The sequence below is a fragment of the Nannobrachium achirus genome (assembly GCF_963921795.1).
Source record: "Nannobrachium achirus genome assembly, chromosome: 21".
NCBI lineage: Eukaryota > Metazoa > Chordata > Actinopteri > Myctophiformes > Myctophidae > Nannobrachium > Nannobrachium achirus.
Window position 1 is genome coordinate 9,773,844 of NC_137828.1, and position 23,236 is coordinate 9,797,079.

Consider the following 23,236-nt stretch of genomic DNA (forward strand, 5'->3'; position numbering starts at 1 on the left):
ATTGTGACATCACTTCATAAAAGACTCTGACATCACTTTCGCCACATGAGTCAACAAAAAATGCCATGGTTACGTATTATTCAATATAACGTTGTTTAATGTGTAATGCATTGTTAAACATGTGTCTCCCAGCCACTAAGACTTCCCTGGACGTTCTGAAGAAGAGTGTGCACGTGAACAGCTCAGCGTTCCAGCTGGCCTCTTCCTCCCAGAGACCCACCGCTCTGTTCAAGGCCTCCATCCAGCTGTCCATACCCAACATTACCCTCACACCCAGCCTGGACGACATACAGGTACGCACGCACGCACGCACGCACGCACGCACGCACGCACGCACGCACACACACACACACATACACTCACAATACAGGGTTCCCACGGTCATGAAATTCCTGGAAATATTTTGAAATTAGAAAAATATGTTTCCAGTACTGGAAAAGTTTTGGAATTGATCAAGGGTCCTGGAAGGTCCTGGAAAAAATAGCTATGCATTGTCTTTGGTTATTGATTTTGTTAATACCTCTGAAATGACAAATTAAACATTGGCGTTGCGAGGCGTTGTGAGCATGTAGATCGGCTATTTTCACAATAAAACCGTGTTATACAAAGTTCCTCTACTCTTAGTGCTCGTCAGGGTCGGGGTCCCCAGTTAAAATATGATTATTTCGGGGGTCACGGCCTGAAAAGGTTGAGAACCAATGGCATATACTACCTGTCTTTGGGCATTGCACATAGGAGTAAGCGACTCGTTATTGAGATGAATTATTGTATTATAGTCCTGGAAATCGGGTTAAATATTCTGGAAAAGTTTTGGAAAGGTTTTGGAAATTAATTGTTAAAGATGTGTGGGAACCCTGACAGTATTACCCTCTATAGACCAGTGGTTCAAGTACACATTGCCAGTTGCTGGAGAGCATGGCAACAGGAAATGGCCAATAGGCTCCATTGATCAAGCGCCAGAGAGTTCATGTACACACAATACCCAGTACCAATACACTATAGACCTGTAGACCAAACGCTGGGGTCGGGACTCATTTGTGGGTCGTGGACACATTTTTATGGTCCCTTAACACATTGCCTGCCCCACGTTTTTTATTAAACTCTTCCAAAACATGTCAGGGTTTTGGAGCATTTTGACTAATTTTCAATGAATATTTAAAAAATGTGTTTCTTAGCTATGAACAAATGGAGTATACCGATGGAAAGATGAAGAAATATACTTTTACCAATAAATAAATGGGGTTTAAATGTTGTTTCCTGATTTTTCCCTGATTTTTTAAGTGACTACTGTACTGGCCCAACATGGGCTAATTTGAATAAAAAAGCCTAAAAAAAGCCTTTTTATGAAACCAGCATGAATAAGTCGCTTATTTAGTTTCAAGCCAATAGATGGCGCTGTGGTACTGTGTGCTCACTCAACACACGCACACACACTCACTCACACTCACATGCACGCGCATGTCTCAAGCAACAAGGAAGGTCACGTGATTTCTCAGATAATGAAACCATGACATTTTAGGGTAAATGAAACCAAGTGCTTACACACACACACACACGCACACACACACACACACACACACACACACACACACACACACACACACACACACACACACACACACACACACACACACAGACGAGCCCCCCCAGCTGATCCCTGTGTTCAGTGGCGTCAGTTCAGAACAAGCTAAGGTATGGCAACATGACTGGTGTCACCAGGCATGTTGCCATACCTTAGCAACAGGCACGATGAAAAGTACATTTTTATTATTTCCCCCTGTAGCCAAGGTATGGCATTGGCAGCTGCATACCCCTGCCATACCCAATTGACGCCCCTGCCTGTGTTATGTCACGTGATTTCTTAGCTAACGGAAACTCAGATCGATGCAGAGAAAAGTTTGCTGGACCATTGGATCATTTTCCTTACTGTTGTTTAGCCACATGGATTATAGTTTTACGAGCCAGCAGACTGTTTGTTTATCAATGGAATATCTTTACGAGCCAGGAGTGCACTGGGGGGGAGGAGGTGACAGTGTATCAGGTAGGACCCTGGTTTTTTCCGTTTTTTTCATTGTGTGTCGTGTCGTATGGATGGATGTTGTTTTGCTGCGTGTGGCCAGGGGTGTCCCACCAAAATCTGGGCCCTGGCCACAAGGATTCACTGCGGGACCCCCATGATTGTTCTTCATAGGGGGGATTTCAAAAATAGCAGATGTACAAGCTCGCAGAGTGCCGCGCTGTGAGCTTGTAGATCTGCAATTTTTCAATAGCTAAAGTATAAAATAATTATGTCCCCTCCACCTTGGGCCCTAGTAGTGTAGGGTTTCCACTCGCACTCCCCCCTTGTGACACCCCTGTGTGTGTGCGCGTCCTCCTCTCCCACTATAAATACAGAGTGCCTTCACCTAAATACACTCAAATCTAAACGAATTCTACTGTCATCTCTAGGCTATCAATCAACTATCTAAACTCTAACTCTAACTATAAATATCCTATATTCAAATCTCAACCAGCCTCCCAACCGATCTTTTTTTTTTCTTTTTTCTCCTCAGCTGGCTAGCTGGCTAGCCTGGCTTGTCGCGTCTAAAACAGCTGCAGACTTTTTCTCCCTCTCTCTCTGTTGTATTTGGATTGCCTGATAACATGTATTTCAATGCAGTTTTTTGACCTTTTTTCTTCATTCACGTGAATGACCTGGTTCCCTTTGATGTTGCCCTACTGTATTAAGTCACAGGCAGCACCGGAGCACCATCAATTGTAAAACAATGAAAAGACTATAGAACGTTTATAAACGGGCTGGGCGGTAAATAGCTGGGCAAAATAGAACGTTTATAAACGTGCTGGGCGGCAGATGAGTTAATTTTGGTTTCCTACATTTTGTTTTAGATGGAATCAAAAAATAATCCTGGTCCAAACGCGACCATCTATTTCAAAGATAGAGGCTCCCGCATCAACCTCGCTTTCCACTACTTTAGACATGTGCTATGTGGTGTTTTTCTTTCTTTCAATCTTTTTATTTTTTTCATTTTTCATAAACTGACATGGCATGACTCACTTACAACAATCAACAATTGAATTTCACATTTGGACTCACATACATACAGTACCAGTAAGACTCCCTAATCGGGAGATAAGCGACCGTAGGTCGGTTATCTTCACAAATAGGGCAAAAATATGTTTTTCCAAAATCTTCCTGATCCATGTTGATGACATGAGTGTAGACATACTGTGTAGTGATTTTCGTGATTTTAGGGCAAAATCTGTAGGAGCAGTGTCCAAAAATGTGTTTGTAAAAATCGGCCTGAAGGTGGCGCTATATGGGACAGATTCATGTTGATGGGATGAGTGTAGACATACTGTGTACCGATTTGCGTGATTTTAGGGCAAAAATTGTAGGAGCAGTGTCCAAAAATGTGTTTTGCAAGAACTGGCCTCATGGTGGCGCTAGAAGAGGGCCATGTGGGAAATGAGGGGTGGGGTCTCCGCGTTGCCTTGGCGGACAAATAGGTACCGGCCCCGGCTCTCCCGGACGCTCCTAGCCCGAGTTACGGCATTTTATGTGAGCTGCAGTGGAGGGGGTCCTCCACTGGGGGCGTCACCACTTTTGCATCCGTTCTGGAGCAGCAGGAGTGGGTGGTCCCCGGGAATTCCCCGTGAGCAGCCCCGTTGGGGTGGTCATTTGGTCATTTTTGCACATTTGGTCATTTTTTACACTTGGGGGTCCCCCAGGGACCTGGGGGTCCCTGGAGCTCGGGGGTCCTTGGAGGTTGTAGTTTGGCAGGTAAGGAGTGTGTGTGCAAAATGTGGCATGGATGGGGGCAACGGTTGTGGAGATATGAGCAAGGCAAAAGTGTGACGTGTGACGTGTCACTCACGGACGGACATTTTTTTACACCTGGGGGTCCCCCAGGGACCTGGGGGTCCCTGGAGCTCCGGGGGTCCTTGGAGGTTGTAGTTTGGCAGGTAAGGAGTGTGTGTGCAAAATGTGGCATGGATGGGGGCAACGGTTGTGGAGATATGAGCAGGGCAAAAGTGTGACGTGTGACGTGTGACTGACTGACTCACTCACTGACGGACGGACAGCCGGTGGATGTTTTGGTAGTAAATGCGACCTACGGTCGCAATAAACATATACATTCATCATCATCTTTTTACACTCATTGCCTTCCAAAAATAAAAAATAAAATCTTCAGGTAAGGGGTAGAATATTCGTCCCCCCCTTTCATGGTTCTCTAATTTGCGAAACCCCTCCATATAATCTCAGAATATTCATCCCCCAAATATTCCACAACTGGACCCCAAACTGTGAAGAACCCACTCAAGTCTCCCTGGAGAAGGTGTGTGAGCCGTTCTAGTGGGAGCAGTTGCAGGACATTGTGGAGCCAGTTTGGTACAGAAGGTGCATCTTCATCAAGCCACCGTTGTAGTATTGTCAACCTTGCACAGTACCATAGAATATTGAGTAGTCTAGTATGTGGTGTTTTTCATTGTGTTCTAAAGACGAGGAAAGCCTTTTTTTTACACGGTTATCGACGTGTAAGGCTAGGGCTCCACCAAATAGACGGCGCTGCGACGGTGTTAAAAAATGAACCGGGGCGAATTTGGGCGTCCAACGTCAACGTCAGCAGTGGAGCGCCCTTCATTGTTAAAAAGGGAGCGTTCCCAGCGTTGACGCTGACGCGACGCTCGGCGGCTCCTATGGACCGGGCCGGGGGGATAAGGTGACATCCAAACAACCCCTGAAATAAGTGGTGACCCATAGGCTAGCGAACAGCACCATCCAGCGTAAAAAAATCTCCTCTCCTCTCCTCTCCTCTCCTCTCCTCTCCTCTCCTCTCCTCTCCTCTCCTCTCCTCTCTAATAAACAGATACAGGGGCATGGTGATGTTGTGTGTGTCATGAACATTGTTGTCCTATTCCAGGGCACACTGAACAGAGTGGTGAATGTCATGTTGTCACTGGGTAAAGACATCCCACTGTGGAGCTACTCTCAACTGCAACACCGACAGCTACTGGTAACACCCACGTTTTTTGTTTTGCGAATGAACGCCCTACTTCATCATACAGAGTGTGGCACTAAAGTAGTGAAAATAGCAGCTCGTAGAACTGCTGTGCGCTTGTTAGGGGTGTAACGATACATTTTAATAGCGATTCGATACATATCACGATACATGGTTGACGATACGATACATGGACGATTGGTTCATTCATGGCAATACGATACGATTCGATTCAATGATTTAATGTCGATATAGTAACTATTTAGCAAAGAAATTAAATCTGTGTGAAAGGTGTGGATAGTGCAGGTTTTTAAGGGAAACATGTATTATTATGGATATAAATAAGTAAACACAGTGATTATCTGCCAAATACATGGAAATTGTATATTAACAAACCTGCACCTTGACATGAACCCAGAGATTAGACACATTTATCGATAGACCAGTGTAGATATGGAAAGGAAAAGTAATTAAACCCTTCCTTTTAATTTTTTCTTCTTAAAAATGCTAAATACAATGCACAAGTAGGTAGTATCGATACAATCGATTCTTTGCACTGCTGATTCGATACGATACAAATTTAAACGATTCGATTCGATTTTAGCTGTTTTCATTTCGATATACTTCGATTTTTTAAGTTAAAAACGATATTTCAATGCAGTTACTATTATCATTACACCCCTAGCGCTTGTAGAACGGCTATTTATACTATTTTAAATGTTTTCAAAATAATAATAAAAAGGAACAGTTTTGACACAGCAACAATATTACTCTTTGGCTCATTTATTTTTGGCCCTCTGTCTGTCTGTCTGTCTGTCTGTCTGTCTGTCTGTCTGTCTGTCTGTCTGTCTGTCTGTCTGTGTGTCTGTCTGTCTGTCTGTCTGTCGGTCTGTGTGTCTGTCTGTCTGTCTGTCTGTGTGTCTGTGTGTCAGACAGAGCAGGCTACAGGTCGTGACCCCGGGGATGAGACTCCAGTTAAACCGTTGGTTCTGAAGTCACTGGACAGACAGGTGGCCGAGCACAAAGATATCAACAAGTTAGTGAAGCACGCACACGCACGGCAAGCAAACACGAAATGTGTTTTGCTACCTTTGATTTCTCTTTTCGGTTTTGCTTTAGTTGCAGGACATAAAGAAGACCTCTCATCGTAAAATGCCTTTCTTTGTATGAATAATCTTTTTCTTGGTGTGGTGCGGTTTGGTGTTTCAACAGGTCAGTGGTGCAGTTAGGTTCAGTCCTATCATCTCTGAAGGTCCTGGCTGCCGACACTCTGAAACAACTGTCTCACTTCTCCGCTCTCTGGAACCAGGTGAATTGACACATATACTTGAATACAAGACTCTTTTTTTTTTAAAGATTTGTTTTGGGGCTTTTATGCCTTTATTGATAGGACAGTAGACGGGGGGGAAGATGGGGAGTGACACGCGGCAACGGTCATCCGGATCGGGAATCGAACCGTCGACGCCGCCAGGCATCCATGCCTATGTGGCAATGCCTAAGTGGTATGCACCTGGTAGTAGGCCAGCGGGCGCCCCTGAATGCAAGACTCTTTGACAACAAAATGAAGTGAAAAGGAATGCACGTTTATGTGGAGAATGTTAAGCAGCAGATAATGTGGTATTGTATTGTATGTGTGCATCAGTGTTGGGTGTAACGCTGTTATAACTAACAGCGTTACGTAACGCCGTAGGTTAACGAGTTACTTTTGCAATTTAGTAGGATCGTTACCAGTTACTTTTTCAAAAAATAACGGCGTTAGTTAGTTTAATTTAAGACCTATAATTCTCTGTTCTTTCTGTTGCCACAAAGGAAAAATAATCCATTCGACACATTTGCGCTGTTTCCTGAATGAATGAGCTCTCTTTCAGAGGAGCTTGAGGAGGCATGCATGCATGCAGCATGGCCCCACTTTTTATACGGAAAAAGGTGACTGACCAGAAATGTGTTGCAGTCTGGCGGTTTGCGTAGTCGGTCTACAGTTTACGACAGGTTACGAAATTTGGTGTAACACCGGGTTACCCGCGGTCGCCGGTCATCTATTAGCGACATAAGGAGAACTTATTTGTGCACTTGTCTTGTTTACATGAATTTACAGTCGCTCACGAAATGGTAGGGCTTGAGAGAAGCCCTTTAGTAAGGCTGTGGAAGGGCTCACGCTATTTTTGGATTTACTGGTGAAAGGATAGATCAACATAACAGATTAGTTTTTAAAGCATTAACGATGTAACCCAGGGTTCCCCAATAGGCGGAGCTACTGTCTGGCCCCCACCAACCCCAGTAATAATGGTGGTATAAGAGCAGCAACAACACTAGTACATTGTCGTTGTCGGGTGGAAAACCTGTGTCTCAAAATGTGTACGTTCTTTCGCAAAGTAAAGCTCTGCTTCATCAAACAAGGCCGTCGCACAAAAGTAGTGAAAACAGCAGATCTGCAAGCACACAACGCTTGTAGAGGCGTTGTGTGCTTGTAGATCGGCTGTTTTCACTACTTTAAATCATTTTTTAAATGATAAATGCAAAACGAACGGTTTTGGACGGATTTTCACCCGACAATGACGATATCTGAACTGTCACTGGAGTAGCCGGAACGCCACCGTCGCCCCCTGCAATGTTGTGGCCCTCGGCTTGGTACCCTAGACATAATTTGGCCCTTGGGGAAAACTAATTGGGGAACCCTGATGTAACCTAACGATTTACTATCAAAAGTAACGATACCCAACACTGGTGTGCTTGTGTATTTGTGTCTGTCTTTAGGAGCCGGAAGAACAGGTGAAGATCTTCCTGCAGACTGAGCCCTCCCTCTCAGAGTTCAGCACACAGATCTCCTCCTACTCTGTACGTATCAAAGTTATGCAAACCTTTCCAAACATTAGCGTATTATTGATTCCACATAATTTCAAAAACAGCAGATGTACCAGCTTGTATACAGTGATGTCCGGTTGAGATTGCCCCTCTTGCAGAACTGGTTTCTATAGAATCCTATAGGTAACTAAATTAGGAACACCCCCAGATTCCTTAGCCGCGCCCACAGAAATATTTTATTTATTTCAATGTGTAGTGTAGACACAATGGGAGGCCTCCAGAGGCGTGTTTTAGCCTAAACTCCACCCTAACCCGAAAAAACAAGGGGTGGAGTAAAAAACAGAACCTCTGGCAAAACCAAACCCATAGGTGCCTTTGAGGACAAAGTTGCAATCTATTTTCGGCCAAGACATTTAATGTAGTGCGAAAAGAGAAGATATTCCACTAGTATAGAGCCCTTGGGTACTCCACTCAGCCAAGTAAAGTGTTTAATGGTTAATCACCATTATATTGGGGCCCACTTGTAATATCCCTGACGACCCACCACATGTTGTTGAATCACTGTTTAATTACAAAACCAAATCATCTAATGTCCAAACATTCAATTGACACTGTGGTTCGTCTCTGTGTTGTTGTTGTTGTTGTTGTTGTTGTTGTTGTTGTTGTTTTACCCATAATCCCCTGCTGTTCCAGAGGCTGGAGGGGGAGATTGAGGAGCTTCCTGTTTCCTGTCAGGTGGGATGTGTGCTTTTCCTGACAGACGAGTTGAAGTTTTCCCTCAGGTAGGACTGACACACTAAAAGATGCACTATTTGTACCTTTCCTCTTCTACCCCGGATTGGAGGCTAATAGAACTTGCCGGCCTGCTTGCTCAGGGGAGAAATTGATCTTGTCAGATCCTGTTTCTCTAGCAGGGTTCCCACTGTCATGAAATTCCTTGAAATATTTTGAAATTAGAAAAATATTTTTCCTGTACTGGAAAAAATGTGGAATTGATCAAGGGTCCTGGAAAAAATATCTATGCATTGTCTTTGGTTATTGATTTTGTTAATACCTCTGAAATGACAAATTAAACATTGACCTAATTGTCAAATATTAGAGGCAGAAATTGTGAAAATAGCCGATCTACATGCTCACAACGCCTCGCGTTGCGAGGCGTTGTGAGCATGTAGATCTGCTATTTTCGCAATAGAACCGTGTTATACAAAATTCCTCAAGTCTTAGTGCTCGTCAGGGTGCCGGGTCCCCAGTTAAAACATGATTATTTCGGGGGTCACGGCCCAAAAAGGAAAACTTTTGGAAAACTTTTGGAAAGAGACAAAATGCAACCCCTCCAGGGAAATAACTGACAGTCGCATCCCTCCTCTCAGGCAGGAAGCGGCTCTGTGGAAGCGAGCGTTTGGAGCCGCACTCCACTGCCGCGCGTCAGCTGACATGGAGGAGGTGTTCTCATTCGTCGACGGGCTGACCAAGCGCCTGCAGCGTCCAATCACAGACCTGGAGGATGTGAGAGGTTCCATGGGCGCCCTCAAGGAGGTCAGTTGATTGGTCGGTTGGGTTTTGGTGGGCGTGGGGTGGCAACCACTAGTTCTGGTCCGAAACGTAAACAATGATAGAAGATGGAAGATTCATGCTTGTGCTATTTTAGCGAGAATCCGATGCCATCCTTGGCATCAAAAGTGTTTTTTGGAGAAAATGGACTGATGAGAAAGACCGTTGGTTTCTATGGGATGGGATCACTATTGTGTGCACGTGGATGCGCGATGATGATGAATCGGCGACTTCACCCGTGCCAGGGTTTTTCAACGGACGGTAGGTAGCCAGGCCAGCTTTACTGTATATACAGTATATTTCCCGAGTCATCCCGCAATCGGCACTGTAAATACTTTTAATATTTCGCGAGTCATCGCGGGATCGGCACTAGAGACAAAAATAAGAATAAAAAAAATAAGATTTCATTTTATTGTGTTGTGTTTTTTACTCAAATATAATGTGCATAAATAAAGTGTATTTTATTATTATTATATACTATATATTATTATTATTACCCTTATTATTGTTATTATTATTACCCTTATTATTGTTATTATTTTTACTATTAGACATTGGGAAGAGAGACCAAAATAAGCAACTATATATACTTTAGAAACAAGCCCAAATAACCACAACCCACAACTACAGGATACAGATAATTCCCAAGCGACACATTGTGTGTTGTGTTGCAGGTGAGAGAGTCCGAGGTCCACATGGACAGACTCATCTGTCACGTGGAGGAGGCCTTCTCCCTGCTCAACAAGCACCAGCTGACCTTCAGCCATGGAAACACTGAGAGAGTGGACGGACTGACCTACGCCTGGAAGAACCTCAACGCACTGGTGAGAGGGAGGGGCCATAAATAGGGATGGAGCCAGGGACATGCTGGGCCCCTGTTTCAGCCCGGGAAAAAGAGTTAGAGAGGCCCTCATTGCGCGCTATAGAGAGAGATCTCTCTCTATAGCGCTGCTGCTACTCAAAGATTTGCCATTTCAGATCATGACAAGTGACAAGCCAGTGGGCCAATTACTGTACATGAGTTATATTTCGTTGTTGTCGGGTGGAAACCTTGTATGTCCAAAACCGTTTGTTTTGTATTTATCATTTTAAAAATGATTTAAACTAGTGAAAACAGCCGATCTACAAGCACACAAGGCCTCGCACCGTGAGGCGTTGTGTGCTTGTAGATCTGCTGTTTTCACTACTTTTGTGCGACGGCCTTGTATGATGAAGCAGGGCTTTGCTTTACGAAAAAATTGACACATTTGAAACTTGGAGATACAAGGTTTCTGCCCGACAGTGACGATTTACTTTGTTGGCCGCCCAGCCCCCAAAATGGAATCAGGCCGACATTTTATTTTTAATTTTTTCCTAATGGCCGGCCTGGACCTGCCGGGAATGAACCGGCCGTTCGGGAGTTGTTCCGCTTTTCCCAATGGCCAGCACGTCCCTGGACAGACAGACATCTGTCTGTGTGATAACGTTGTGTGTTGTTCTTCAGGTGTTCCAGACCCAGAACACTCTAGTTGACATCCAGCCTCAGATGAAAGCCGACCTGGTGTCAGGTGTTCAGAGCTTCCACACAGAAACAACACACTTCTACGCACAATATGATGACAGGTGCGTGCGCGTGTGTGTGCATGTTCTAACTCAAACTGTGTGTGTGCATACATGCACGTTGTAACTGTGGGTGAATGTGTGTGTGGTGCAAATGTGTGTGTGCAGAGGCCCAGGCATTGAGGGTTTGACTCCGGCCGAGGCCAGTAACAGACTGCAGACCTTCCAGGCAGAGTTCGACCAGCTGTGGAGGAAATACTCCACCTACTGTGGAGGAGAGGAACTGTTTGGACTGACTGTCAACGGTATCTGCTTGAATACATAAATATCTCTTTACAATTCAATTCAGTTCAATTCAAAGGAGCTTTATTGGCATGAGAAAACATACGTTTACATGTGTGTGTGTGTGTGTGTGTGTGTGTTTCAGAGTACCCCGAGCTGCAGAGGATCAAGCGGGAGTTGTCTCTCCTCATTAAGCTGTACAGCCTGTACAACAGTGTGATGGACAGAGTGTCTGCGTACTACGACATCAACTGGACAGACCTGGACATCGACCACGTCAACGCAGAGCTGCAGGACTTCCAGAACAGGTATGGGACAACACAGGACAGTGTGGAAGTGTGAAGTGGAACACACACTGGACAGTGGACACGGAGGCGGCGCGGAAGCGGCTCGTCAAAACATACAGCCCCATTATTTTCAATGAACTAACCCACACCGGCGGCATCGGACGCGCGCAACCGCGGGTCTGCCGCCTCGACTGCCGTGCCGATACGCCACTGTTCTATTTTTCCAGCGTTGCCGTGCGGTGAACATGTTCTCCCCACCGGGGGAAATGGATGTGCTGTGTGGCAGCGCGCCGCATCCAGTTGGGGTTACCGCGCGGCACTTCACGTGCGTCGATACAGCGACGCGACGCTGCGCAGTCGCCCGCGTCCAGTGTGTGCTCCCCTTGACACAGGACAACACAGGACAGTGTGGACAGTGTGACACGGGACAACACAGGACAGTGTGGACGTGTGACACAGGACTTGTGACCAAAGAATTTGCGATTTACAATATTATCGCGATAATCAAAATTTCCCTAACATCCATTATCCTGGGGCGGAACATTTGAAATAGCAGATCTACAAGCTCACAACGCTTTGTAACTTTGTAGATCGGCTATTTTTTGGCAAAGAAATTTGGTAGAGAGTGAAAAAAGACTCTATCAAGTATGTTATTTCCAGGTCCGTTCTACCAATTCTAGAGGGTTTAAGTGGTACCGGATATGAAGCTCGGCAAATAAAAAGTGAACTGATCCCTGTTCATGACGAAGGATAATCTCACGATAAATGTAAATCTCCACGATACGATTATTGTGATTGTTTTTTATCACGATAAATGATAATAACGATTATCGTCCCATCGCTTGTCCGAAGGTTCATTAGTCCGAATTTGTTAAGAATACTATGCCTAACCCTAACCCTAACCTCAGTAAACCTAACTAAATTCGGACTAATGAACCTTCGGACTAATGAACCTTCGGACTAATGAACCTTCGGACTTATGGGCAGTCCCCCGCTAGTTACGTCTAATCTCTCTTTCGGGTTTCGACCTGAAAAGTTTGGGAACCACAGCTTTATGGGACAACGACAGAGTTGATGTGTTAATAAAATGCGTTATAGAACCAAACCGTTTCACGAATGATAATCTCCCAGCTTCTTTCCTCTATAATTTTTCTGTCTGTGTGTGTGTGTGTGTGTGTGTGTGTGTGTGTGTGTGCGTGCGTGTGTGTGTGTGTGTGTGTGTGTGTGTGTGTGTGTGTGTGTGTGTGTGTGTGTGTGTGTGTGTGCGCGCGTGTTCATGCAAAGGATCAGGAAGCTTCCCAAGGCGCTGAAGGAGTGGCAGGCCTTCTGCGATCTGAAGCAAAGGATCGATGACTTCAGTGAGAGCTGTCCCCTGCTCACCATGATGGCACACAAGGTGCACGGCTGCTGTCTGTCTCTGCAACGTAGATCTCTGTCTCGCGACGCCTAAAATTACCTACATTTTTTAGTCCAGATTCTATTTGTTGACTAAATTGTCAATATATTTTGTCATAGTTTTATTCATCATAGCTTTGGTTTTATTATGTTTCCATCAGTGAAAAAAGATAGTCGATGAAAAGACTGCTGCTGCCTGGGGTGCAGTGGGGTCTAATTGTCTCCACCAGCCGAAGGCTGAGGGAGAGTATGTTTTCCCCTCCGTCCGTCCGTCCGTGCGTGCGTCCGTGCGTGCGTCCGTCCGTGCGTCCTCGCAGTTTGTGAGCAGCTAATCTCAGTCACCGTTGGCCCGATCGCTGCCAAACTGAGCACAAACACTCCCTGGATGCCAATCTAGAACCTCTGCCCCACATTTTTCAAATCAGCCTCACGGTGGCGCTATAACAGGCCGATTTGTGTGGCCTGGTTGTTACCAGCTAATCTCCGGCGCCGTTGGCCCGATCGCTGCCAAACTGAGCACACACACTCCCTGGATGCTAATTCAGAACCTCTGCCCCACATTTTTTAAATCAGCCTCATGGTGGCGCTATAACAGGCCAATTTGTGTGGCCTGGTGGAGACCTGTGCTCGGAAGAGCACTGCTTCTAGTTGATTTTGCATTCTAAACGGCCGGGCTCCTATTAGCTGGGTCGTTTATGGTACCTCCGTGAACACGAGAGCAAAGGTCCGTTTCTCAATGGATTTGTCATCTAGGAGGGTTATTAAACACATTTGGCCGGGGTGTATTTTTTAAAATGGCGGAGAAAATGTTTGACAGCTAGGGTAATGTTCAGTCTCATTCACTTACTATATACTATACTATAAAGGAAAAAAATGACTCCCAAAAAATCTGCTTTAAGTGGGATGTGAGGGGTCTAACTAGGTGTTTTTAATTATTCTGAATCCATTGCAAGCATTTGTTTTGTTGTTTTGACCCCTCACATCCCACTTAAAGCAGATTTTTGGGAGTAATTTTTTCCTTTCCTATAGTGTAGTGTATAGTAAGTGAATGAGACTGAAAATTACCCTAGCTGTCAAACATCTTCCCCGCCATTTCAAAAAAGACCCCGGCCAAATGTGTTTAATAACCCTCCTAGATGACAAATCCATTGAGAAACGGACCTTTGCTCTCGTGGTCACGGAAGTATCGGATTCGCCCCAACTAATTTGGTGTTATGTGGTACTCCCCTCCCCCCCCTCCCCTCCCCTCCCCTCCCCTCCCTCCCCTCCCTCCAGGCCATGCTGCCCAGGCATTGGCAGCGTCTCAGTCAGGTGACGGGTCACAGCTTCCAGGTGGAGTCTGAGGCGTTCTGCCTCAAAGACATCATGGAGGCGCCGCTGCTGCCGTGCAAAGAGGACATCGAGGTCTGAAGGCATTTCCTCATTCCATTAGATCGGCTATTTTTGCCTCTTTTGAATTGGAATCCTGAATTATTTTTTGTTATTTTTTAATTGGAACCCTGAAATGTAACATTTTGATTCAATTTCAAACGCATTTAGTTATATACTCATGTTAACTTCATGAACCTAAATACAAATACATTGGACATAAAAAAATACATTTTAATACTACTATACTAGCATTAAGCTACTAATATTGACTGATGGAATTAAAGCAGGTCATGTTTGGAATTGTAACAGCTGAAATCAATAATATATCAGTATTCCGGTATTAACCTGTGGGCCGCATTAAGTGAAGGTGAGGGCCGCATGTGGCCCTCGGGCCGCCAGTTGCCCATATATGCCCTATGTCATCATTTCGCAAAAAGAGCCGATCTACAAGCTCACAACACTTGTGCATGTGTGTGTGTGTGTGCGTGCGTGCGTCAGGATGTGTGTATCAGCGCGGTGAAGGAGAGGGACATCGAGGCCAAGCTGAGAGACGTGGTGAACGAGTGGAGCGGACACACGCTCACCTTCGCCACCTTCAGGCAGCGAGGGGAACTGCTGCTGAAAGGCAGCGACACCACGGAGAAAATGTCCCTCATGGAGGACAGTCTGATGGTGCTGTCCTCGCTGATGAGTAACAGGTTAGAGCCAGGGACGTGCTGGCCATTGGGAAAAGCGGGACAACTCCCGAACGGCCGGTTCATTCCCGCCCGGTCCAGGCCGGCCATTAGGAAAAAATGTAAAATAAAATGTCTGCCTTTGTTCCATTTTGGGGGCTGGGCGGCCAACAAAGTAAATCGGGCAGAAACCTCGTATCTCCAAGTTTCAAATTTGTACATTTTTTCGCAAAGCAAAGCCATGCTTCATCATACATTACAAGGCCGTCGCACAAAAGTAGTGAAAACAGCAGATCTACAAGCACACAACGTCTCGCGGTGCGAGGCGTTGTGTGCTTGTAGGTCGGCTGTTTTCACTAGTTGAAATCATTTTTAAAATAATAAATACAAAACAAACGGTTTTGGACATACAAGGTTTCCACCGGACAACGACGAAATATAACTCATGTAATTGGCCCACTGGCTTGTCACACAAATCTTTGAGTAGCAGCAGCGCTATAGAGAGAGATCTCTCTATAGCGCGCAATGAGGGCGCGCAATGAGGGCCTCTCCAACTCTTTTTCCCGGGCTGAATCAGGGGCCCAGCACGTCCCTGGTTAGAGCAGTGGTTCTTAGGAGGACAGTCTGATGGTGCTGTCTTCACTGATGAGTAACAGGTTAGAGCAGTGCTTCTCAGCCTTTTCAGGCCGCGACCCTGGAAATAATCATATTTGAAGTGGGGAACCCCCTAGGGGTGGGCGATATGGAAAAATACAAAATCACGATATTTTCCCAAGCTGTATAACGATACACGATTTTATCACAATTATTTTGTCACGTTGGTTTTTATGGTTGTTTTTCAAGTTACTTGACAAAAACTAGACTCTGGGTTCCTTTTGGGAGGTCTACATTTAACTTTACAAATATGTAACTCTGACAGTATACAAATGAAACCAAATGGACCGTTTCATTTGTATGCTGTCAGAGTTAAGTGGAGACCTTGACATTTTAAAGTTTGAGAACTACTGATTTAGACCAAAATGCAGGTTTAAATTGAATTCTGCAATGAATCTCTGTATTAACAATTAAACAGGATTTTTTACAAGGCTCCCTCAATTGTATCACGATATATACGATACCTCTGAAAAGGCATATCGTGGAGATATTGTATTGTCTCAACGATAATTATCACCATATCGCCCACCCCTAGAACCCCCATTTTCTACGGTATACCATAGTAGGAAACAAAGGGTTAAAAATAGCAAGATTACATTCATAAAAGTGCTGATGTCTTTACAAGTAAAGTAGTAATACAAACAAACAGGGCCCACTTACTGTGCTTGTGTGCCTGTGCGTGCGTGCAGGTACAACGCTCCGTTCAAGCCGTCCATCCAGCAGTGGGTCCAGAAGTTGTCCAACACCTCCGAGGTCATAGAGAAGTGGTTGACTGTTCAAAACCTGTGGATCTACCTGGAGGCCGTGTTTGTGGGAGGAGACATCGCCAAGCAGCTGCCCCAGGTCTGTCTGTCTGTCTGTCTGTCTGTCTGTCTGTCTGTCTGCCTGCCTGCCTGCCTGTCTGTCTGTCTGCCTGCCTGTCTGTCTGTCTGTCTGTCTGTCTGTCTGTCTGTCTGTCTGTCTGCCTGCCTGCCTGCCTGTCTGTCTGTCTGCCTGCCTGCCTGTCTGTCTGTCTGTCTGTCTGTCTGTCTGTCTGTCTGTCTGTCTGTCTGTCTGTCTGTCTCATGTACGATGTGCTGATATTCTATTATTCTATTATTTTTGCCTTCTATGTTTTTGAAGCGGTGAAAGCCGCTTCCAAGGAGTGGCTTTGTCTGTCCCGTACATGTTTTTTTGAGGATTCCCATAGATTCTCAAGGAGTGGCTTTATCTGTCCTGTACATGTCCCGTACATGTCCCGTGCATGTACGGGACAGAGCGCTTGGATTGGTCAAGCTTCACATGACAATTTGGCCCTCCAGACAAAATCATTCATTCATTCAGAATTCATAAAAATATAGAACTAAAGCACATAGAAAGTATAGATCTAGAACACAGAATGTATAGATCTAGAACACAGATTTCATAGCTCTAGAACACAGAATAAAAATTCATCGCTTCACTTCAAACCAAGGTTTGATTTTTCTTTATTGTTTTTGAGCGGCTCCAATACGAGTATGTGTGTGTGTATGTCGATGTGGGGAAAATATGTATTTATAATAGATGTTCTCCATTACATGAAATTAGAATGGAAAAGTAGTAGCAGTAATAGTAAAAAGTGCTTGGGACAAAACCTCCTAACTCCACACTTTCTGCTAAACCAGCTAACTCCACTCGATTGGCCCTTTTTCATAAATATGTGCCATTGAACACCCTTTACGTCTGTGTGTTGGTTAAAATAATATTGAATCAATGAAAAGTAGTAAAAAGCCCTTCGGTCAAAACCTCCTAACTCCACTTGAGCTCATTTTCCCGAAAATGAACATTTTGGAGTTAGGAGGTTTCGGCCCGACAGCAGAGATATATATACTAGACCAGGTCAACCTGGTTGTGCCAGACCCCGGCACAACATCATGCCTTTATGACATCATGCCTTTTGTAGGCATGTCATCATCATGTCATCATCATATATACCCTTTATATAGAAAAGGGACAGACCGACATTTGCTTATGTAGGCCTACCCATTTCATGGGTCTGGCAATAATATAAATAGGTAAGAAGGAATTCTTCAGGAACAGTGTTTTCTAGCGTGCAAGTGTGATGTGAGCACCGCTCACTTCACACGGGTGTGATTTTTTTCTTCTTCTGCTTGCTCTCGTCCCCTCCCTTTTCTTTTCCTCGTTCAGAACACAACAAAAACAGCTCGCACAAAAACAAAACTTTACACCTATCGTATTGTACCATAATAATGTCACGTCTTTTCTCGTGGTTTGGTTTGTGTTTCAGGAAGCGAAGCGCTTCCAGAACATCGACAAGTCCTGGCAGAAGATCATGCAGCGAGCTCATGACCAGCCAGGGGTGGTGCAGTGCTGCGTGGGCGATGAGACGCTCAGCCAGGTACCGCTGTGCCGCCGAGCAAGGCACACCACTCTATGGACAGTTAATTGTCCAGTGGTTCTCAAAGCGGGGTCAAGGGACTCTAAAGGGGAACACACACTGGACGCGGAGGCGGCGCGGAAGCGCCTCGTCAAAACATACGGCCCCATTATTTTCAATGAACGAACCCACACCGCCTCGCCTGCCGCGCCGATACGCCGCTGTTCTATTTTTCCAGCGTTGCTGTGCGGTGAACATGTTCTCCCATGGTTCTCCCCACCGAGGGAAATGGATGTGCTGTGTGGCAGCGCGCCACGTCCAGTTGGGGTCCTGCGCGGCACTTCACGTGCGTCGATACCGCGATGCGACGCTGCACAGCCGTCCGCGTTCAGTGTGTGCTCCCCTTCAGGGTTCCTTTGAGATGGTTCTAAAACAAGTCAGTCGGACAGTATCTGACTCAACAGGGGCGTCACAAGGGGGGGGGGGGGGGGGGGGGAGTAGGACTGAGTTACTAGGGCCCATGGTGGAGGGGCCTTAATTATTTTATACTTTTAACTATTGAAAAATAGCAGATATACAAGCTCACAGCGCGGCACTCGGTGCCGCGCTGCGAGCTTGTAGATCTGCAATGCAGATCCTTGTACCAAGGGCCCAGAATTTGGTGCGACGCCCCTGTGACTCAATATGCCATCGCAATCTAGGCTGTGACTTCCTCAAAGGAAAACTAAACAACCTCCTCACATACTTTAAAAAAGCTCAGATGAATATAAAGCTGTAGGGAATACTTGCTATTTATATAGTGGTTGCAAATGTATCGCGAGGCGTTGTGTGCTTGTAGATCGGCTGTTTTCACTAGTTTTGTGCGACAGAGGTTTCTGCCTGACAGTAATGATATTTTAGTGATTATGTTGCAAGGAAAACGTTGAGATAATATAATATTTACATGACATGTAAAAAAATAAACATGAACAATGACAATGACATTTTTATTTAAAGGATATGTTACATGTTGGCTGACTTAATAAAGTATAAAAAAAAAGAAAATAACTTTGTACTTCAAGTTTAAAATGATACTAAATATTTTTTCAAGTGTCCAAATAAACTCCAAATATTATCAAATGATCTCGCGTCGCGGCACCCCAGGGTGCCCCGTCACCCACTTTGAAAACCCCTGGCCTATAGCCAAGAAGAGAAAAACATGGACCACTAGTTGAGAAACCGTTCAGTCAATGGCCTGGTGACCTAAGATGACACGCCCATGTAGTTGACAGCAGTTACTGGAACTTCCACAGAAAAGGGAAGTGGAATCTCAAGAAGTGGAAGTGTGACCTGGTGGAGCCATCATTCTTAGGAAATGTGCCCATACAGACGTGCCCATTTCAAAACATTCACACGCCCTGCCGTTGACAAGACGGTAGATTTCCTTGTAAGACACTTGAAAAAAAAATGAGTATCATTTTAAACTTGAAGTACAAAGTTATTTTCAGTCAGTTCTAACCAAAATGGCTATTATCTCAATGCTTTCCTCGCAACATAATCACTAAAATATCGCCACTGTCGGGCAGAAACCTTGCATCTCCAAGTTTCAAATGTGTACGTCTTTTGGTAAAGCAAAGCCCTCACACAAAACTAGCGAAAATAGCCGATCTACAAGCACACAACGCCTCGCGATGCGAGGCATTGTGTGCTGCAAGGAAAATTACAATGTAGGGGTGCCTTGGATTAAAAAGATATTTATGGGGTGCCCTGAGACAAAAAAGTTTGGGAACCCCTGCATTATAGACTTGGGATGCATAGCAAGTGTTACCTCATCTTAGCCCATATCCCCACCCAAAGTTGAAAACCTCTGATTAGAAGGCATAATAATTATAGTCAAATGAACCCCTCCCCTCCCCTCCCCTCTCCTCTCCTCTCCTCTCCTCTCCTCTCCTCTCCTCTCCTCTCCTCTCCTCTCCTCTCCTCTCCTCTCCTCTCCTCTCCTCTCCAGTTGTTACCCCATGTGTTGGAGCAGTTGGACGTGTGTCAGAAGTCTCTGTCAGGCTACCTGGAGAAGAAGAGGCTGGTCTTCCCTCGTTTCTTCTTCGTCTCTGACCCCGCCCTGCTGGAGATACTGGGCCAGGCCTCCGACTCACACACTATACAGGTTTGCGCACGCACGCACACGCACGCACACACGCACCGCGTTTTAGAATTTCAACATGGGAGGTGAACTGCTGAGTCATGTCAACATCGAATGAGGATACTGTGTCTTTAAACTCACTCCTCCTGTGCTCTCGCTCTCCCTTGAGCTCTCACTCGCTCTCACACACACACACACACATGCACGCACGCACGCACGCACGCGCGCGCGCACACACACACACACACACACACACACACACACACACACACACACACACACACACACACACACGCGCACGCACGCACGCACACACACACACACACGGGAACTCCCCTATCACTTCTGAGTAAACGAAACCAAACGCATCTATAGATGCTAACCCAGTCCGTTTGTCAGACAGCGTGTGATGAAATGGCACAGCAAGACACACACACACACACACACACACACACACACACACACACACACACACACACACACACAAACACACACACACACACAGAAAGAGAGAGTCGGGAAGGACCTCCCATATCACTTCTGAGTAAACGAAACCGAACGCATCTATAGATGCTGACCCAGTCCGTTTGTCAGACGGTGTGTGATGAAATGGCACAGCAAGGCGTTCAGCTGTACCAGCATCAGCTCTGCTGTTCTATCTGTCTGGATCTACTGAAGGATCCAGTGAGCGTTCCCTGTGGACACAGCTACTGCAGCGGGTGTATCGAGGGATACTGGAACCAGGATGATCAAAGAGGGGGGTTCAGCTGTCCACAGTGCAGAGAGACGTTCACGCCGAGACCCGTTCTGAAGAAAAACACCATGTTGGCTGAGGTGGTGGAGAGCCTGAAGGAGTCAGGACTCCAAGACGTGCCTCCAGATCGCTGCTACGCTGGACCTGGAGACGTGGCCTGTGACGTCTGCCCCGGGAGGAGACTGAAAGCCGTGAAGACCTGTCTTCAGTGTCTGGTGTCGTACTGTGACCCTCACCTCCAGCCTCACCATCAGTCTCCTGCCTTTAAGAAACACAAGCTGGTCAAAGCCTCCGCCGAGCTTCGGGAGAACGTCTGCTCTCGTCACGACGAGGTGAGGAAGCTTTTCTGTCGCACCGATCAGCAGTGTGTCTGTTCTCTGTGCTCTGTAGAAGAACACAAAGGTCACGATATGATCTCGGCTGAAGCAGAAAGGACCGAGAGACAGAAAGAGCTCGATCAGAGACAGCAGAGCATCCGGCAGAGAATCCAGGAGAGGGAGAAAGACGTGAAGGTGCTTCAGCAGGAGGTGGAGTCCATCAACGACTATGCCGATAGAGCAGTGCTTGACAGTGACACTGTCTTTGAGAAGATGATCGCTTCCCTTATGAGAAGACGGTCTGAGGTGAGGCAGCTGATCAGAGACCGGCAGAAACATGAATTGAGTCGTGTTGAAGACCAGAGGAAGAATGTGGAGCAGATGGTTACTGGACTGAGGAGGAGACATGATGAGCTGGAGCATCTCTCACACACGGAGGATCACATCCATTTTCTACGCAGTTACGCTTCCCTTTCAAGGATCAGTGAATCTGCACACCCAGTCAGCAGCAATGTCCGTCCTCAGCGCTACTTTGACGATGTGGCTGTGGCTCTGTCGAAGGTCAGGGACAAGCTGGAGAACATTCTTAAAGATGACGGGACACACATCTCCGAGACTGTGAATAGAGCGGAGGTTTTACTGTCAAGACCACAAGAACCCAAGACCGGGGTTGAGTTTTTGCAGTACTTGCGTCCAATCACCCTGGATCCAAACACAGCTGATGAATTCCTGTCTCTGTCAAAAGAGGACAGAAAAGTAACAAGCGTCAGCGAACAACAATGGCGTAGTTATCACCCAGAGAGATTCTGTGGAGGAAGACATAACGCTCAGGTTCTGAGTAGAGAAGGTCTGACTGGACGCTCTTACTGGGAGGTAGAGTCGAGTGGATGTGTTGATATAGCAGTCTCTTATAAAGATATAAAGAGAAAAGAGGAGGGTCTCGACAGTAATTGTCAATTTGGATTCAATGATATGTCTTGGTGTTTACGACTTGGTGTTAGTCTTCAAATTGTACACGGAAGTAATATTATTGAGATCCCTGGCCCAATGTCATCCAGAGTAGGAGTATACCTGGATCACAGTGCAGGTACTCTGTGCTTCTACAATGTCTCTGAAACCATGACCCTCATCCACAGAGTCCAGGCCACGTTCACCCAGACCCTCTATGCTGGATTTAAGTTTTATTATGGACAAAATAACAGAGCCTTTGCTGAGCTGTGTGAGAGCAAGTGTCCAGAGTGCTCACTCACTCTGGCACGTTTGGTCTCAGACTACTGGGATGTGCACAACAAGCAGTGGCCGTTAACGTTTCACTGTTGATGGATTGTATAGTGCAGCAGATTTCCTGGACCAGGGCCAACTTGGAATGCCGAACAGCTACAGTCTTTCATTCTTTCGAAAAATCACGGCAGACAGTTAATTTTCAAAATGGCCGCCATTGTTCAGATGGGTGGGAACCTTTTGCTGCGTACATTATTAGAGCATGTTCATTTTAATGATCGACCAATCAAATGTGTTGCGGCTCGGATCAACGGAACTATAGTAGTGCATTCAATAATGAAGTGTAATAAAAGAACATTTCTGGGTCCAAGATTGGCCTATTTCCAGTAGTTGTAATAGAGAGGTACTGGTGACATATAGTCAGGGAAAAGTAGCAGAATAACTGTCAAATCTGGGAATAAATTCCTTACCAAACAATTTCTTCACCAATGTGTAAGTAAAGGTGTCTAGTAACATATCAAACAAAGATTGAAATTCAACATCCCTAGCAAAATGTTTGACAGCTAGGGTAATTCTGTTTCTCATTCACTTACTATACACTATAAGGGAAAAAATCACTCCCAAAAATATGCTTTAAGTGGCATGTTAGGGGTCTAACTAGGTGTTTTTAACTCATTCTGTGCCTATCCCGAACATGTTCGGGATATGTTCAATCCAAAACAATTTTTTTTTTATTAATTGACTTACCCTGAGCTGCTTGTAGAGCCGTGGGTGGTCCTGGCTCGTCCTACGCTAGCCAGCTAGCCATTTTACATGGTCCGACGATATATTCCATTAAAAATGGTTTAAAATACATTTTTGTGACCATTGAACATTGGGGTTCACCGAATGTTCAGCGCCGCTTCCGGAACGTA

At 45.6% G+C, this 23,236-nt stretch overlaps 2 protein-coding genes across 2 annotated transcripts in view; both read left to right on the top strand.

The window, feature by feature from the left end:
* Window positions 1-23,236, top strand: part of dnah5l (dynein, axonemal, heavy chain 5 like) — a gene marked incomplete at both ends in the record, with an annotated part of 142,853 nt that overhangs the window by 35,116 nt on the left and 84,501 nt on the right. The window contains 17 exons of the mRNA XM_080752420.1: window positions 133-293; window positions 4,923-5,015; window positions 5,933-6,036; window positions 6,213-6,309; window positions 7,755-7,835; window positions 8,496-8,584; window positions 9,173-9,338; window positions 10,028-10,177; window positions 10,837-10,955; window positions 11,061-11,197; window positions 11,320-11,482; window positions 12,746-12,857; window positions 14,132-14,260; window positions 14,726-14,925; window positions 16,245-16,398; window positions 17,822-17,932; window positions 19,899-20,054. Coding sequence (XP_080608546.1) covers window positions 133-293; window positions 4,923-5,015; window positions 5,933-6,036; window positions 6,213-6,309; window positions 7,755-7,835; window positions 8,496-8,584; window positions 9,173-9,338; window positions 10,028-10,177; window positions 10,837-10,955; window positions 11,061-11,197; window positions 11,320-11,482; window positions 12,746-12,857; window positions 14,132-14,260; window positions 14,726-14,925; window positions 16,245-16,398; window positions 17,822-17,932; window positions 19,899-20,054 — 2,222 coding nt within the window. The remainder of the gene's footprint in view (window positions 1-132; window positions 294-4,922; window positions 5,016-5,932; window positions 6,037-6,212; window positions 6,310-7,754; window positions 7,836-8,495; window positions 8,585-9,172; window positions 9,339-10,027; window positions 10,178-10,836; window positions 10,956-11,060; window positions 11,198-11,319; window positions 11,483-12,745; window positions 12,858-14,131; window positions 14,261-14,725; window positions 14,926-16,244; window positions 16,399-17,821; window positions 17,933-19,898; window positions 20,055-23,236) is intronic.
* Window positions 20,640-22,421, top strand: LOC308307169 (tripartite motif-containing protein 16-like; the record flags this gene model as incomplete). Its single annotated transcript, XM_080752340.1, has 1 exon — window positions 20,640-22,421. One exon carries the CDS (start codon window positions 20,640-20,642, stop codon window positions 22,419-22,421), a length of 1,782 nt encoding a protein of 593 aa, XP_080608466.1.